This window comes from Euprymna scolopes, chromosome 29, assembly GCF_053919585.1.
Source record: "Euprymna scolopes isolate OS-2025 chromosome 29, ASM5391958v1, whole genome shotgun sequence".
NCBI lineage: Eukaryota > Metazoa > Mollusca > Cephalopoda > Sepiida > Sepiolidae > Euprymna > Euprymna scolopes.
Window position 1 is genome coordinate 24,255,473 of NC_136510.1, and position 19,132 is coordinate 24,274,604.

General features: G+C 34.0%; 1 protein-coding gene across 1 annotated transcript in view; it reads left to right on the top strand.

The window, feature by feature from the left end:
- Window positions 1–19,132, top strand: part of LOC145252548 (ras-related protein Rab-40C-like) — a 115,718-nt gene that overhangs the window by 79,398 nt on the left and 17,188 nt on the right. The window contains exon 3 of the mRNA XM_080112100.1: window positions 7,111–7,171. Within this exon, the coding sequence (XP_079968226.1) occupies window positions 7,111–7,171 (61 nt within the window). The remainder of the gene's footprint in view (window positions 1–7,110; window positions 7,172–19,132) is intronic.

The following is a 19,132-nucleotide window of genomic DNA, read 5'->3' on the forward strand; positions in this document are numbered from 1 at the left end:
TGTTTAATAGTTCCGTTTTCTAGGTATGTAGTTTTAGGAATTGCATAGTAAAATGGATAGCGTATGACTTATTTCCAACTGTTCTTTTTGATATATGTTCTCAGGACTTGCTGCTATACTGGATATTCAACTTTTTACAAATGGTCCAGTAAAAAATATTTACACATTCCATTGTGTTACATTGTGTAGTAGCAGTCTATCAGCAGAACCTTACAACTGGATGTTAGGTGGCCCACACTCTCTACTCATGCGGAGTAGAACCTGCACTTGTTGACATTGCTGAGACCACTCCTCTTCTTAAAAACAGTGGTTATCAAGCCTTGATTCTGGGCAGCCATTATAATTCTCCCCTGATCACAGTGGAGTGATTCTCTTTTTAGCATGTCTACAGAGCCTTCTTTATCTAGGGTTGAAATTCAGAAAATACTTTATCACGCTGTTGGTTGGCCCATTCTCCCAATTTTGTTTCCCCGACAAAAGGAGGGTGGACCTGTAAATTCACCCTTCTCCGTTCGTCTGTCCGCACTTTTCTCAATAACTACGCCTTGGAATTTTAAAAAATTTTGCACAAACATTAAACATGACATGAGTAAAAAGGTAATAGAACGGATTTTCTGAGAAAACTCTGGTTGCCCTCCTAGGGGTGCCTTTCGAATTAAAAATGGCTACAATTGAATCTTATGTGCTTATTAAAAAAAAAAATTGATGCCTTGGATTTTTATAAAACTTTCTGAAAAATTGTAACTAACTGATTTCTATATAATTTTGCTTGTTTATACTTTGCGATAACTCTTGGGTGTGCCCCAGGGGCTCTTTTAAGGCTAATAAAAACACTCCATTTTTGGGACTATTTTACCATATTTGTCCCAAATTTTCTGTGTATGTCTATTTAGCAGTTTTGCATGGTGCTGAACTCAAATTTAAATATGTTAAGGCCTTGGGGACTTTTGGGGCTAAATAACTGGGGGAGGGACAAATGATGGACTTAGTCATTTCTTTTTTTGCATGGTGTAGAACTCAAATTTACATATGTTAAGGCCTAAAACTTAACCATTTGTTCATTTTCACCAGAATTTGACATCCCCTGGGGATTTTGGGACTAAATGGGGGGGTGTGCAATGCTGAACTTAGTCATTTTTTGTATGCCTCGTTCACTGTGCGCTCACGGAGGACCATGTGCATGCTTCACTTGTTTTTTTTTACAATGAATGTTCTTCGTGTAGTTTTGGCGACTCTTTTGAGCTATGTCACCATTTATAAATTTTCAAATGAAATCCAAGAATAATAATGTTGTGATTACAAACCAAGCATAGATTAGTGATGGGACGATTCCAATGTTTTTCTCGGTTCTGATACAATTACCGATTCTGATTCTTTTTTAATTTCTAAATATTTAGTTATAGAGTTGTTTTTTTTTCTTTTTTCTTTTTTTTCTTTTTTCTTTTTTTTCTTTTTTCTTTCTTCTTTTTTTTCTTTTTTCTTTTTTTTCTTTTTTTTCTTTTTTCTTTTTGTTCTTTTTTCTTTTTTTTCTTTTTGTTCTTTTTTCTTTTTGTTCTTTTTTCTTTTTTTTCTTTTTCTTTTTTTTCTTTTTTCTTTTTTTTTTCTTTTTTTTCTTTTTTTTTTTTTTTTTTTTTTAAATTTTCAAATTACTGTAAAAACCCAGGTAATGGTGCATATATTTCTGCAAAAATAAAAATACATTTATAGAGAGAGCATACATTGCATGAATAGATATTTTTAACTACTTTTTCCTCAAATGTTTTTCCTGTAATTGATTGAAAATGATGAGGTAACTAACGATTTTATTTTCCTTGTTGACTATTTTCCCTCTACCTTGGTCTTTTAAAGACTACAGTCAATAGACGTCTCCTGTCATTTGCAATAAGTTCTCCATTATTGTTATCTCTGTATATCACATGGTTTCATGCCTTGTCTAGAGTGATTTCTATTAAAGAAAAAAACGTATTTGCTGTAATTTGTTGTAAGTCGAAAAAATATTGTTTGAAATTTTCATAAGTAATTGAACATAGTCGACCGGTATTTGGTATTAAAAGAAATAATAAAAAATAAAAAATAAATACAAATCGACTAGTAAGTAACTAATGTTAAAAATAAAAAATATTGCAAGAAGAAAAATAGACAAAAAACTGTCCTTTTCTATTTTTTTTTTTTTCTATTTATTTGCTTATTCCATTTTGACCATACCATATTTTTTTTTTCTGATTTTTACCTAATTTTTTTTATAATCTATCAATTTTAGTTTTACTGGTAATTTAAAATCAATAAATATTTATCATTTTGTCAGTAGTACTTGCGATGGAAAATGAAGTTTTAAATAAAAATAAAAAATAGACAAATCGAAAGAATGGCCAACTCAAGTCTACAGCAAATGCTGCTATTCGGTCAGATTTAATTCCTGATGTTAATGACTTCCTGTTTTGAGTCATTTACTCTTGTGGTTTACCAAGTTTTGTACTAATTTATTTATTAAATTGTTAGGTGAAAATACAGAATAGTTAACAAGCCCCCTCCCACCTCTGCATGTTAAGAATGGCTTTCTAAATAATCTCTTGCAGTTTACTGATCGTGCTGAAATAATTTTATTTAGAAAGCCAATCTTAACATGAATGATATGGGTTGTTAACTATTCTGTACTTTCACCTCACAATTTAAGAAGAAAAAAAAAAAAAGATTGAGAAACTGAAACTCTCACTGGAAATTATATTAACGGATGAAGTTTAATATCAGAGACTGAATCTGACCAGACATCATTTGAGTTGATTGTTCTTCTAATTTGCCAAAAATAACTAAAATAAAAATCATTTTCGGAATTGGAAATTAAGCTAAAATCTTTCTGATATGATTCCGATATCTCAAAATGCTCCAGTTTTTTTTTTTTTTTTTTCCAATTCTAGTGAATCATCTAAACACTGATATAAATATATAAGGAATGAAAAATCTTTTTTTTTTTTTTTTTATACCAACTCTTTACAAGATTTTAGCGGTGTTGAATAGCATTAACAAAATTCTTCATTTGCTTCCATCCATGTTAAAGATCCTACAAATCGGTTAGCTCTTTGACTATTTTCCTAATCTCTATGCAAAACCTTTTGAACTTAATGAACTGTAATTTTATTCTAACCAATAATTTATTTTTTTTATTTATTTTGGGCTTGTAAATGCTGAGTCACTATGTGAGATTCTAATTTCTTTCGTAATTGCATCGATCGTGATTTCTTGGAGTCTTTTTTTTTTCTCCCACTCTTTCATTTTTTTTTTAGGTCTTTTTTCTCTTCATTTTTAAGACGATTCATTCAATTGTAAACAACCGTTTTAAATAATCTTAATTCTTCATGTTCAAAGATTTAATCTTTTTTTTTTTTTTTTTTTTTTCCATTTAAAATTTATTAAAAATCTCATTGTTGGCTTTCATTTTGAAATTTCTCCCCCCCCTCCCTCCCCCCAAAAAAACAATTACTTTTTTTAACACATACTTTAATAAATGCTGCTATGCTGACCAACTGCCTTCAGTCACTGATGAAAAAAATCCTTCTAGACTGAGGAAAATTTTATTTTTGTTCAAATCCAGAATTCCTCTTTATGGAAGCTAGATTTTCCCCAGCTCTATCATTTTTTCATGGCAGATGCTCATCAGAGCTTCAATCTATGCCCTCTGCCCCTATACAAACTATCACAAAACACACTCGTCTAGTTACAACCACTATCAATAATATCTGCACTCTCTCTGTGCCTAAATCTAAATGCAAGTTTCATGAACAAGTCTTCTTTTCTAGAATTGCCCAACTATGGAACTCTGTTCCGCTAAACTGTTTTCTAGCTGACTACAGCATGATCGCCTTTAAGTCCAATGTAAACAAATTCTCTGTGAGCCGCCCCCTTAAATAGTCAATTTCTATCCGATTTCAATCACCACACATGCATTAACCTGTATCCTTGAGTGCCCTTTGGGCCTTGATCAGCAGAAACTCCTATGTAAATGAAACATTAAAAACCAACCTTTCTAATTTTGCCCTTGTGAGGAAACAAGTGAATAGTAACTGCCAACACCTTTTAACCCGTCTGTGTTGAGTCCTCGCTTGCTACTGAATATTTTCGCCTTAGAAATATCTGCCATTCAAAGAAACACTCTTAACTAATCAACCAAACAACCTATAAACAAATCAGGATGACTATCAAAGTGTAGTATCTGTTCTAATACTACATTTAATCAGTTCTGTCCTTAGTGATGGAGTGGGGAGGGTCCTTCTAGACTGAAACAATTAAATTTTCATCCCTATTCGGAGTGCCCCTTTTTAGGAAGTTGGATTTTCCTCATATTAAAAAAAAACAAAAAATCAACCATTGTATCAAACTCTGACCTCATGGGGAGGCAAATAGGGACTGGTTTAAAGTAGATTTCTAAGATGAAGAGTTATAATTTGTATTGGGATCATTCAAACTACTATTCTCATCAAAAGAAAAAAAAATTATAGCAATAATAAGTAGTTATTAGTTGTAGTTGCTTTTTTTTTTTTACACAGTGATGACCACTTATCAAGGCCCGGAAGCCACTCAGGGATAAGGGTTAATGCTTGTTGCGGCATTCACTCTGAATCAGTTGGGCCGGCTCCATCCAATAAATTCACCGCATCCTGTATAATGGCTGACCAGGCATGGCAGTCAGAAGCTGTTTCCGCTACAAGCGTAAGCAATTCGTGGTTCCATCAGCGGAGCCCATAGAGGTGGGGGCCAAGGATCATTTCAGTATCCTGTTTCACCATCCTGAGCCAGATCTTGAGTTGGCCACTGCAGCATTTCTTCCAGTCTGTTGGTGGTACTGAGTTGATGGCTTCACAAGTGGGGTCACCTGGGTTTTGGTGAAGCGCATGGCTGAACCAGCGAAGGTTCTACACATCTAGAGATTCATTTCGAGGCTCCCAAAATTCGTCCGACCTAAAAAAACACCAAACGTTGATATTGTTGTTTTTTATTTTCTTCCCCTTTTGCAAAACATAATCATGTTGTGAAAACAATTTTCCTCTACAAAACAACCAAATCAAACATGAATATTTGGAAATATTAAGATCGTGGAGCATAAAGATTTACTGAAATGACTGAACTCCAAAAGAGTTGATATGCCATAAAACAAAACAACCAAACCAAACACCATGAATAAATATTTCAAGATATAAAGAACTTGAAACATGACAACTTTGTCGGACATTACTAAATTCAGCATTAAATAATCCGAAAAAGGTTGATATGACGTAAAACAACCAAATCAAACACCATAAGTAAATACAGAGTGGAACGATATAATTGTCGCCTTAAAAAAAAAAAAAAACAAAAAAAAAAACAAAACAATACTTCAACTTTATTTTGAAACTTATTGAAAAAAATTACTTCAGGTAATTTGATTGTAGTAGAGCGGACATCTATTCAATGTAACCACCTTTAACCTCAGACACCACCTCGATACAGGTCCGGAACAGGGAGCATGCCTTTTCTACAAGCGCCGACAGGAGCTCGGCAAATACTTGGCAGATGGTGGCGATCAAGCTGTCTTTGATGTGAGAGGTCATGTTGGTGATGTTCTCTACGTATGACCAAACGAAGTAGTCCAGCAAGTTCAGGTCGGAGGAGAATATTGGGTGGGGCAGTGAGAGAAAGGTGTAAAGTGGTAGCATTCTTTCTGAAGCAAAGCTGGGCTTATGAGCTGACGTTGAGTCCTGCTGCCACACCCAGGGTCTGCTAGCGGCCACTTGATTGCACCAAGGGGCTACCACACTCTTCAGCACATCCAGGTACACATTGGTGCTAACTTTCCAGCCAACTTTGAAGATGTGAGGTGACATGATGTGGCTCTCACTTAAAACCACACTAAAGATCATAACCGTGGCTGGAAACTTTGTTTTCATCACCCTGGGCAAGTACCTGTTATTTGTGGCAATCCAGCAATGGTTCTACCTGTTGTGCACCTGATTCTGGCAAAAGTTCTTTTCATCTGAAAGAAAACAGAGTCTGTTTAGCTTTTTGGGATGCTTTAGTTTGTTGAGCAACCTGACGGACTTGATTAGTATAAGGTTCTTTGTCTTCTCTGGCTTGTTTGGTGCCTGTGGGATCTACACTCCAAGTCCTCCTCCACACATGTATTCATAGTTGTGTGTGAGATGCCTAAGTCTTTGGAAATTTGCTAAATAGGCTTCTGGAGAGTTTCATCAATGATTGCCTGAACTTTTTCCATGAACTCCTTGGTCCGGGTCTTCCTGGCAGTGTCCTCGGCCTTGGGCTTCCGCTCCACCACCCCAAGAGGGTCATCTGCATTGAGTTGTGCCCTCAAGCATTGAACCATCCGGTTTTGCATTGCATACTACCGAAGTGGTAGTACCTGTTAGGGTCCCAACTATGGGTTAAATAGAAACCGACTTGAAAACAACAAATATATTCTATTAAAAAATTTTTCTTCAAGATGTTTGAATTTGGCATTAAATAACCTGAAAAGGGTTGATATGCAGTAAAACAAAAACAACCAACCAACCGATCTAGCTCATTGAACATTGTGTCACTTTCAGAAGGTTCCTATCACTCTTGGGATTTGTACATAACTGGCTAGCTAGTAGATGGTTTGCAACAAAAAAATATACTGATTTTCATCAAATGGAAATGGAATCATGTCTTTTCTAGGGCAAAAATTATTGGATTTGGCATTAATCTGAAAAGGGTTTATATGCCATAAAACAAAACAACCAAATCCAAACGAGTATTGTCCATATGAACCTATGTAAGGGCGTAACCAGCTGCTGAGAAGTCAACCAAAATTTTTCCCTAATTTCAAGTGTGCAATTCAAAACCTCGAAAACATTTCGTCCGAATCAAGTCTCTTATAAAAAAACGTGATGACTAAGAACTGTATGGATCCCATTCCCTATAAGTGTGGAAAAATGTATAAACTTAGAATATGCCGTCCATTGGACGTCAAGCTAGAACATCAGTAATGTAATATATGTGTAATGATATAATTTTTATTTCTTTGCTAAATTATAATTTTTTTTCTTTGTATACTTGAATGCTTGATACTTAATGAATGTTTTTTTTTTTCCGATTTTCCAGGGATACATCAGGACAAGGACGTTTCTGTACAATTTTCCGTTCTTATTCTCGGGGAGCACAGGTAAATTACAAATATTTATTTATTGGAAATTAGTTGTACCAACCTAGTGTTGTACGGAAATCTTTTCGTATTATTTCGATTCTCTTCTCATCTCGAGTGTCATTTGCACAACATTTCAGTCATTGTAACCTCCAACTTTCTTCAGGTATAGCTTGTCGAACTTGGGGAATCTGCACAGAATTTCGAACGGAACCCCTTATTTAATCCATGGGGGTAGCATGCTCTCATTCCGTTAACCATGACTGGATAAAAGTAATTCGCAACTCTGCTGAGAATTGAACCTTAAATCTCCAGGAATGTAACTTTTACGATTGAATTTCACCAAGTACTCTATCCACTGCACCATGGACCCTTGGAAGATGTGTACAGTAGTCCAAAGAATCCAAATAATATGAATAATCAAGCCTCATCTAAAAAAAATTCAGAATTTTTTTTAAAAAGTTTTATTTTGACCTCTTTGTTTTTTTTTCTTTGTTTTGTTTTTTTAAGTTATAGCATTTGTTTTTTTTAAATAAATGAGTTTTTATTTTAAGTAGAATTTCAAAAGTTTGATCCAAAATATCACTTAGACGTTAAATTATTAATTGCACCAGATTCTTTTAAAACTAACACTGGTTAAGGTGAATTCTTAAATCTTTATTTATAAAGTTATTGGACGTAAATTACTCTCAATCTTTTAATACAGGAGGATTTTCCAAAAATTCTAAAACCATAAATAACTTTCTGTGACAGTTTAAGTGGTACCAAACTTTGAAAAGTTATAGAACATTTGCAGGAACAAAATAAAACCTTTATACATGCGTGCATTCTTTATACTTATACTTGTCTTTCATGGAGAAAGTAATACACAGAGACGTTCAGCAAGTTTTCTTTAAGATTTTATGTGTAGAGAATTTATTCAGGAGACAGAGACTAACGTTATTGTATCTATTTATTTACTTCTTAAACTTAATTTTCTAACTTAATGAAATGATTGATGCAAACGGACATTGAAATAACATTCACTGAGATTATATCAGTTTCCTACATCATTGGCCGTAACTCCTTCACATGGCTTCCACCAAGAGACTGATTTGAAAACCTTTGTTTCTCTTAGCTCTTTTCTTTTCTTTAGTGTTGGTTCATGTTGTTAAGAAGAGAGAAAAAAAAGAATTGTTAAGAAAAGAAAAAAAAAAAGAATTGTAATTTGGTTTAATTTATTTGCAAATGCAATTATTCTTATTTATTCATTTATTTATTGTTATCCTCATCTTTAAGTTGTTGTTTCCCAACGTTTCGACCAACTATTCCTCTGGCCATCGTCAGGTAAAACGTTGTGCAACAGCAATTTAAAGATGAGGATAATAGTCCGTAATAAATAAATGAATAAATAATACAAATTACTCATCTCAATAATGAATTCCAATTAATTAAATAATGCAATTATTCTTGTTTGGAATTTTTTCGTAAGGAAGACACTTTTTTTCTGTGGCAATTTTTGTTATTAATATAGAATAGTAATACTGACATTCTTCCGTTTTCAGAATGATTATGCTGATATAAACTTTCGACTTTTTATTAATTTATTACTTGAATAAAACAAACTATTTGTTCTTTTAACTTAACAATAGTATTATTATTACATAACCTTGAAGAAAAATTACAAAAAATTTGGGGGGGATCTGTTTTTAACAGTGAAGGGTCTGTATTCATAACAGACGATAAATAAAGAAGTAGTCAACCATCTCAGCAAAAATAACCTTAGTGACAAGCAATATGGTTTCCGTTCTGCTAGATCTACAGCAGACGTGCTTACAGTTATATCTCATAGGATTGGCGAATTTCTTGATGGAGGCTTCATCTCGAGGGCAATTGCTCTTGACATATCAAAGGCCTTTGATAAGGTATGGCATAAAGGTCTACTTCACAAGATCTCCAGTTATGGTATAGCTGGAAATGTCTTCTCAACTATTAAATCATTTCTCTCTAATAAGAGTAGTGGTTGAGGGGTAGAAATCAGAAGCTCAGAAGTATTAATGCTGGAGTCCTTCAAGGGTTCATCCTGGGTCCAACTTTCTTTCTGATCTACATCAATGATCTTCCAAACCACATCCTTAGATCGTTCGTAGACATTTATGTTGACGACACCACCATCTATGGTAGCACTTTGAAGACCATAAACGACCAAGTTCTCTCTGACTCTCTCTCCTCTGATCTTGAGTACGTGGTACAATGGGAAAAAAAGTGGCTGGTTACTTTTAATGCATCTAAAACCAAGCTTCTATCCTTACATAATCAACGCTCTGCTGCCTAGCTGCCATCAATCGAAATGAATGGCTCTCTGATTGTCTTCAAGTCCAACGTGAACAAGATCTTATTGAACCGTCCCCCTAAGTAATCTAAGTTATAAAATTCCCACTAATGTTTACTACGCTAAAATCACAATGACAAATGATACGCATCAACCCTTATTCCTCGAGTGGCCCCTGGGCCTTGATAAGTGGTGACCCCCCCTCCCCATGTAAAAAACCAAAAAACAAAAAGACCATTCAAAGTTGAGGATAGGAGTTTTTTAAGACAGCTAGTTAAAATAAGACTGGTGCTTTTTTTTTTTTTTTTTTTTTTTTTATTGAAAGATTTTTCTAAAGTCTTCCTGATTTTCGATTTCAAACCTAAAAAGAAATAGCTTCCATCCTAAAATATCAGTATTAAATTCTGAATAGCCATTTTCTTTTCTTTAGTGTTGGTCTATGTTGTTAAAAAGCATATATATATATATATATATATATATATAAATATATAAAATTATTTACTATAATAATTATTAAATACCTACAGACAGTAGTGTTTCATCCTATCAGGAATCATCAGTGAAGCGTGTCACGATTAATACCAGTTGATAGATAAGAGCCCGGCAACAAAAGCCATCCCTGGTTTCATTAGCAAGGACCTAATCCATTCTGCTACCGTTAACCGCGAGAAATACTGTTGAAATTTAAACATTTCTTTTTTTTAAATGCTTTTTAACGTCTGTCAAAGTGATCTAACCATTATATGATGATCTGTGCATCAGTGTGTATATATATATATATATATATATATATATATATATGTATATATAATTTGCTCTAATTTCTTTGCAAATGCAGTTTTTCTGACTTAGAATATTTTTTGCAGGAAAGAGTTTTTTTTTCTACATCAAACGTCAATTACAGATAGAAGCTATTTTTTCTGTCATCAGTAAAATTCATTGTTATTACAGAATAGTAATATTGATACATTCGTTTGTCTAATAATACTGATAACTGTTACAGATTCATACTTTCGTTATGATAAAAATTTGTGTAAAGAAATAGGTAATATCTGAAAATGTTTAAATTTTGTTGTCGGAAAAAGGTCAGTTAAGACGTTTATAAGCATTGTCTTCATTCTTAAACATTACTCAAATAATGTAAGGGGAATAACTCATTTTTAATTTAAGAATATAATAAGAGTTATCTTACAACCAAAATTTTATTTCTTTTTCTGTATAAGTTAAAAAAATTGAAAGATGTGTTTCATTATGATGCTGAAAACTCGGGAATCAACCAGAAAGCATTTGGATGTGTTTGAACTAGTAATTCCTTTCACCAACAGCAGTGGTAGCATTGTGTTTCTTTTCATCAACATGAGATCAACTCTCTTAGGATTAATAATAGCAGTAATCCTTGTTTCGTCTGTTCACCAACAACACATCAAACGTGCAGAAAGCAATGTGGTGTTCAAAGCAAAACTGACTCTCAAATAACAAAAAACGTGATCTTTTGTTTAGCCATTTTGAACTCCCAACAGCCCGTTTTGTTCTAGATTTATACCTGCATGCGACCATTGTGTCATTCAAATTGTTTGCTTATCCTTTGATCTCTCTGCACCGTCACCACAAAAATGTGCAAAAAAAAAAAAAAATAAATAAATAAATAACTTTCTTGCATTCCAAGCAACATTGGGAAGGTGAATTTCATAGTGTAAATATTTTTTTAAATGTGTAAGTCATATGAAGGCAAGAAAAACAAACACAAAATAGTTACATGATTTTATCAATATCAAGCTGATGAAAATAATTGTTGTGGTGGCCAACTTAAAGATAATAATGAATTCTTCCACTTTACTATAAATGTGTCTCTCGACGTTATGGACAACTCATGCACGTGTGACATCAGATTGATGTAAAAAAAAAAAAAAAGATAGAGATCCAGACAATTGCATTTAAGAGAGGATGCTAAAAAGAGCTCTCGGTTTGTGTCAATAAAAATGCAGGACAATGTTGGCGACTGCCCCATACCCAGTGTTACAATCTTCAAAGGAAGAAAATGAAAAACAAAAATAAAAGTGAAATGTATAATATATAACTCTTCCTTTGTTGTATTTGATTTTCTTTTCAATAGATATTATTTCCACTAAATACCGAGTTGTGTATTTCTTCTGAACCCTTGCTGGTCCGCAACAATAATGGTGTACATTTTTAAAAGTATTTATTTTCATCATGTCACCCTTTCGTTCTGATGAAACGCTCATTCAGTTTGCATAATTATATGTATCAAATTATTTAGTTCCTTGCACACACAAAAAAAAGGCAACTTAACACCTTCATAAACAGTATCTTTATTCTTAAGCATAACTCAGGTGATGTAAGGGAGATAACTCGTATTTTAAATTGAAGAATATAATAAGAGTTATACATCTTGAAACTAAAATTTTTATTTCTATTTTTTTTTTCTTTTTCTTAACTTTTCTATTTTGTTCTAGCTGAGGATGAGGCATCCTACTGAATGCCAGACATTCATCTCCTATTTCATACTTCCAGCCGAGAGACCTTTTTAAGATTCTAATCATTCTAATTGTCCCTTGAAGGGCAATTGTTTGTATCTCTCTTGCACTTGGTTCACTGGGTATATATTTGCCAGTTAGTTTTTGAAATTCTTTTTCTGTATAAGTTTAAAAAAATGTTCAAACAAATAGAAATTGCAAAGTAAAATTACTTTATTGTGTCCCAGGCAACATTGGATAGGTACATCTATAGTATAAAAAAGCAAAAACATGGAAGTCACATAGAGGCGTGAAAAACGGACACAAGATGTTTATTAATATCGAGATGATGAAAATAATGCTGTACATATTTTCAAAATATCTATTTCATCCTCTCACCCGCCTTCCTTCTGAAGAAACGGTCATTCAGTCCATATAAGTGTGTGTGTCGAATTATGTAATTCCCAATGCAAAAAAGAATGTGTGGAATCTGTAAGAAAAAAAAGAATGTCAAGTTGAAATAAGATCAGATTGTATGCCAATCTTTGTATTCAACCACTTGTTTGGATTTAGTAGACCAAAAACTAATTGACTTAATTTATCTAAATATTTGGAAACTTCAGATGCTTCCAAGCAAGTTAAGGAGCATAGAAAGTGGACCTTGGGGTTACTTTCAACAACCTCAAGGGAACCTTGCTTCCCCTATTTTGTCCTTCAGTCCTCACGTTCCATGAGCGACCTTTCTGACAAAGGAGGAAGAATTGCTGTTTTGAGATCGGAATCTATCCATATAAAACTTATTGTTGGCCAATTTTTGCCCTTGAAGTAATTTTTTTTTTTTTTTTGTTTGATTTTGTTTAGCTACTAACATCAAATAACTTCATGCCTTGTCTGGAGCGATTTCCCTAAAAAAAAATATTAACTCCATAAATTCTTTCTTTAATTTCTATTTTTTTTTTTTAAATTTCTCATCCGCCTCATCAGCATGATTGTATTCAGCCTAATGTCCATTTTACATACTGACATATGTTTTACAGCTTTAAGAAATTGATTTCCAAACTAACCTACCTCTGATCAGGTCTTTATTTATCCCTCTTTCCCTCAGGTCCATTTTTATCACTTCTGCCCATGCTTTCCTTGGCGTTTCCTTATGAACTGAACTTGCTACGCCAACTGTTCTACATCTATTAAGGTCATCAGGTCTGGCCCTGTCTTTAAAACTTACATTTCACATCCATCGTATCACTCATATCATTTTTCTCCCCATGCAACACATGTCCTCAACCCTCACTGTCCAGGTTTCACTTCCATAACATGATATTGGATATATTTGATATTTTTTTTTTAGATAAGGATTGTTGCTTTTGACTATTCGGACTACTATTCTCACCTTGGATGTTATTTTCGCAATGTTGCGGACAATGTAACCTCTGACCTTTTTCAGATTCTTCTTATTGAACTCTGACATCCATACAAAATTTCAAGCCGAACACTTTATTTAATCCATGGGTGTAAATATTTCTCCTGCCATTAATCACTATATTCGATACTAATTAGCAATCAAATAAAATTTACTTTTTTTATGAAAACCGCAGAAGACAAAGTGTGAAGCTACTTAATATTGACGTTACTCTTAAAAAGACCCCCCCCAAAAAAAAAAAAACGCTATATGTAGAAGGGAAACAGTGAGCATGAAGAGTTCCACAATCTTGCAATTCTTGGAAAGATGCTGCTGGAATAGGAAGCTGTATTACAATGGGGTATCATAACAGTAAATTGATGGAAACCACTAGACCATTAAATCAAACGAGCTGGAACAAAGGAAGCAGGGAGTACATCAGACAATTCCGAACAACACATACATAGTATTTATACAAAAAAAAAAAAAAAAAAAACTGAGACTAACAAGATCATGTCTAAGAGATTACAGTAAAAGAGGAAACGGTGTAGCCAATTGAATTAAATACGATTCTGCACCTTATCAAGCATCCTCAAATAGAAGAGAGATTCACCCGCTCAAATATGACAACAGTACTCCATACAATGTCTGATATTAGATCTGTAGACATGGAGATGGAGAATAGCCTTTTACTTAAGACTTCTACCCAGTTATGGCTGACAGAACAAGAACAATTTACACTGATGTATTTAGGGTCCTGTTCTAAATAAGTTCCTGAGTTTAACATAAAGATCTAATCTGTTGCTAAGCCTGATGAAAAATAAATGGTTGAATCACACTGTGGCTGTGGAAAGTACAAAACTCCTCGTGAAATCTTCTACTGATATAAGAGTATGCAAACACTTGTTTGTATTTAGCAGATCCAAAACTGATTTATCTTAATTTATCTAAATATTTGAAAAGTGAATCTTTGGTTTAATTTTGTCAGTCTTGCAACTCTTGGTTTCCTTATTTTGTCCTTTAGTCCTTACATTTTGGGAATAACATTTCTGACAAAGGGGGAAGAATTGCTGTTGGGGGGGGGGAGATAGGAAGCTTATCGTTAGCTGATTTATTTTATTTTTATTTTTTTGTTTAGCTCCTTACATCAGGTGGCTTGATGCCTTGTCTGGAGTGATTTCCTTAAAAAAAATAAATTAAATCCAGAATTTCTTTTGTAAATTTCTCATTATATGATATCATCATATTCAGTTTAAGATCTGTTTGACATGCTAGCATGCGTTTGACAGGATTAAGAAACTGACTTCAAAACTAAGCTATCTCTGGCTAGGTCTTTTTTATTTTATTTTTTAATTGCTATTCCACCCCATGTAACAGAGAGTTCATGTGAGAAAATCAGTAGCAGCCGAAGGATAGCTGGCTAGCAAAAATATTAGCAGCAGCCATTAAAGCACGTATGCAAAATTAGCAAGTGTGCGCAAGCTTGCGTCACAAGAAAAAGAGAGAAAAATACAACATATGGTCGAGAGAAGAAGCAAGTTGCATGCCGGGGAAAACGAACGTGTAAATATGAGAGCGAGAAAGCACTGGCAAGCACCAGCATCAGGTGGCGGAGATGGAGACTTTTAAATAGCATGTGCGCAAAAAGACTTTGGAAAAATAATGAAATGCATTGTTTTGGAAGAACCACATATAAATGCATTTCATTTGCACTTTTAAAAAAATGCTGAGTCAGACTTTTATTTCTTTCTTGTTATATTTGTTTGTTTCTTTATGACAGTACCAGATAATGCGTGGGTCCGAGAGGTTAACGGTCAAACAAGGCACTTGGATTTGGGGGTCTACTATTTGGGACATAATTTGCAGGGATGCTATGTAGGGAGTTCAGCAACAAGATGTCTGTTTATATTACATGTGAACTTCTGCATGTCAGTACAGTCAGGGAAGCAGGAACCCGGGAGAGAATTCCAAAGTCTAGTAATTTGAGAGAAGATCTCTACTGTGTAGGGGTAGGATTTTGCTGCTTGCCGGGTTTGCCGGAGTATTTGCATCAAGGGGGCACAAGGGCTTGGAGTTTGTTGGAGAACTTTTCATTAAAATATGTGTAAAATACAAGGGATAGAACATTTTGTCAATGGGACAGGGCTTGGCGTTTGGTTGATAGAGTAGTACCTGTCAGATTAGCGATTCTTTTTTTGAACGCTGTCTACGAGAGAACGATTAACTGCAGATGCACCAGCCCAGATGTGGCAACAATGCTTCATACACAGGTGAATGGTGGCCTTGTAGAGGTACAGGGTACTCTCAGGTGTCAGTAGCCCTCTAGTATGGTAGAGAAAGCTCACCTTCTTCACAGCAGCCTTGGCAATGCCCTCAATGTATCTCTTCCAATTTAAGGTCTTTGTTTATCCCTCTTTCTCATGTCCATTTTCATCACATTCTTTCACATTTTATTTGGCCTTTCAATAAGAAGTAAAATAATTATTTTTCTCTCAGATAATATCAAAGTCTGTAACGTCACAGTTAGAAACAAAGAAAAAAAATAGATAAAAGTTGGGTCGGCATTTATTTTTTTTTTTTTATAACCGCAGCTCGCGCACACTTCCTGATTTGCATATGTGCATTTTTTTCAGCTCCTGCTACTAATACAATCGTTTGCCATCCATCCTCCGGCTGCTGCTGATACTTTCATATGTGCTCTTGTTCCCGTTTTCCCATGTTAAGAATGACTTTCTTATCTGCTTCACCATATCTAATTATCCAATCAAATGAACAGCAGAAACAGGAAGTCAGGAAGAGCAGACAATCTTGACTATTACGAAATTTCATTTGAAAAAAAAAAAAAAAAAAAAAAAAGACCCAGAAAACCATGAAGTATAAATCATTTGTAAAATGAAACAGCCATTAACTAAAAGAAGGAAAAACAAAATGGAAGACAACAAATTGTTTCAGTGCACGAACGAAGATTTAGAAGCAACAACAAGAAAATGAATGCCAATTAACCGTTTTTAATGGTGCGATGTAAACAACAAATGCTTCAAGAAGAGCATCAAATTAAAGACTGTTAAAAACATTCCCACCCAAAAATCTTAGAATTGGTCAATGAGAAAGATAAACCACCCACCAAAAAAAGAAATAATAAAAAAAATTCTTTTTGATTAAGGTCAAGTTCTTAGGAATAAAAGAATAATTCTTATTATATCATGCGGACAGGAAAGTTGGAATTGGAGTATCTATAATTTCAGCAGTCAGTCAAGAGTTTTCAGCTACCAACGCCTCGGTTTCATCACAATAAGAGCTTGTGGATTTCACAAAACATGTACTTTTGGCTTTTTTTTTTTTTTTTTTTTTAACACAGGAGTCACCACTTATCAAGGCCCGGAGGCCACTCGAGGATAAGGGCTAACGGGCATACATCAGTCAATGTGATTATAGCGTAGTAAACATGAGTAGAGGGAATTTTGTAAATTGGATTACTTAGGGGGACGGCTCAACAAGAACTTGTTTACGTTGGACTTGAAGACAATCAGATTGTAGTCAGCTGGAAAGCAGGAAATCGGTAGAGAGTTCCGCAGGTGTGCAGTTCTAAGAAAGAAGCTTTTGTTCATGGAATCTACATTTAGGTTTAGGCACAGATAAAGAGTGGGGAGAATTATTGATAGTGGTTTCAGCTAGACGAGTATTTTTCATGAAATTTTGGCGAGGGGGAGGTCCATATATTGGAGCTCAGACGAGCACTTGCCATGAAAATAACGATAAAGAAGAGACATGCTCACAACATTTCATCTGTGGGAAAGAGGTTGCAGGGAAGATAAAAGGGCATCCCCCATTAACTTTCACAAAATATAAATGGAAAACAGAAAAGCGATTCAAAATGAATATTTTGTCAGTTTTACTATTTATACATGACAGATTAAGATAAGGCAAGTGTAAGACAACTGCTCTTGCTGATTCTTTATTTGTGTTGTACGACAAATTAAGACGTAAGAAATTATTTTTTATTTTTTTTTTTTTTTTTAGCAGCATATGGAAATTACTAAGAGTTCCTTACTCACATCATTAAAACAAGTGAAGCATGCATGGTCCCCCGTGAGTGCACAGTGAAGGAGGCATAAAAAAATGACTAAGTTCAGCCCCCCTCCCCATTTAGCCCCAACATCCCCAGTGATGAAAATGAACAAATGGTGCAGTTTTAGGCCTTAACATATGTAAATTTGAGTTCTGCGCCATGGAAAAAAAAAAAAAAATAAAAAAATATGACTGCCCCTCTCCCTCCACTTAGCCACCAAAATCCCCAAGGCCTTAACATATTTAGATTTGAGTTCAGCCCCATGCAAAACTGCTAAATAGATATACACAGAAAATTTTGGAAAAATATGGTAAAATAGTCCTTGAAATGGAGTCTTTTTATTAGCCCTAAAAGAGCTCCTGGAACACATCCAAGAGTTATCGCAAAGAATAGACAAACAAAATTATATAGAAATCGATTATTTACAACTTTTCAGAAAGTTTTATAAATATCCAAGGTATCAAGTTTTTTTGATAAGCACAAAAGTGTAAATTTTATCCATTTTAATTCGAAAAGCACCCCGGAGTTTTTCCAGAAAATCCATTCTGTAACTTTTTTACTCGTATCATATTTAATGTTTGTGCAAAATTTCAAAAAAATTCCAAGGCGTACTTATTGAGAAAAGTGCAGACAGACGAACGGACAAGTGTGAATTTATAGGTCCTTTTGTTGGGGAATCAATAATCTGAAAACGAGGCTACATCAAAAAGAGGTTACTCTCATATTCTTGTCCAGAAAGCTTAATTTTACGAATTTGGCCTTTTTGAAGCAGTTAAACCTTCAAAAATTATATTTGATCTTTTTAAAGCATAATGTATGGACTATCTAAGGAAGGAAAAAACAGAATATTATAAACAGATTGTTATTAATCAGAATTGGAAAAATCTGAATTTTTTAGGGTATCAAAATCTGTAAAAAAATTGAACCTAATTTTCAATTCCGAAACCGATTCTTTCGATTGATTTCAGCAAGGTGGGTTAGTTTTCTATGTAAATTTAACATAAAATGGTCATCCTATTTGATTTTTTTTTTCTTTTATTAATCTTTAGCCAAAATAATTCTGTTTACAAACAACTCCTCAGAAATTTGATGCACATTTTTAAAATTTAAAACATTGACATTAGTTTTTGTGTTTATTGATTAAATATGGATTCTTAGAAATGTCTCAGAAAAAAATGTACAGAAATCAAATATGAGGGAAATCCATTTCTAACCTGGTTTTAATCGAAGACTTCTCACTTTTTACTCTGTGCAGTAGATATTGATCAGTTCACCACAGTTTAGTATTTTCAAAGATAATCCTAAAATAAGTTACACATGTACATATGCATATGCGTATATATATATCTATTTGCTCATATATATATATATATATATATATATATATATATATATATATATGTATTATTCCAGGTTAATATTAAGAGATAAAACATCAAATGAATTTAATGAGGTTTATACAAGAGTGCTCAATACAAAGTAAAGCAAGATATCGAGATCATTGCTAAGGCTGCTGCAAAGAAGGTGGACTCTCTCTATCGTGCTAGATAGAGAGAAGTTACTTACGCTTGAAAGTATCCTGTACCTCTACAAAGCCACCATTCACCATGTATGGAGTACTGCTGTCACATTTGGGCTGGTGCATCTGCTACTAGTCTCTCGCTCCTGGATAGGGTCTAAAAGAGAGTTGCCAACCTAATAGATCCCAAACTGTAATCTAAATTTCAAC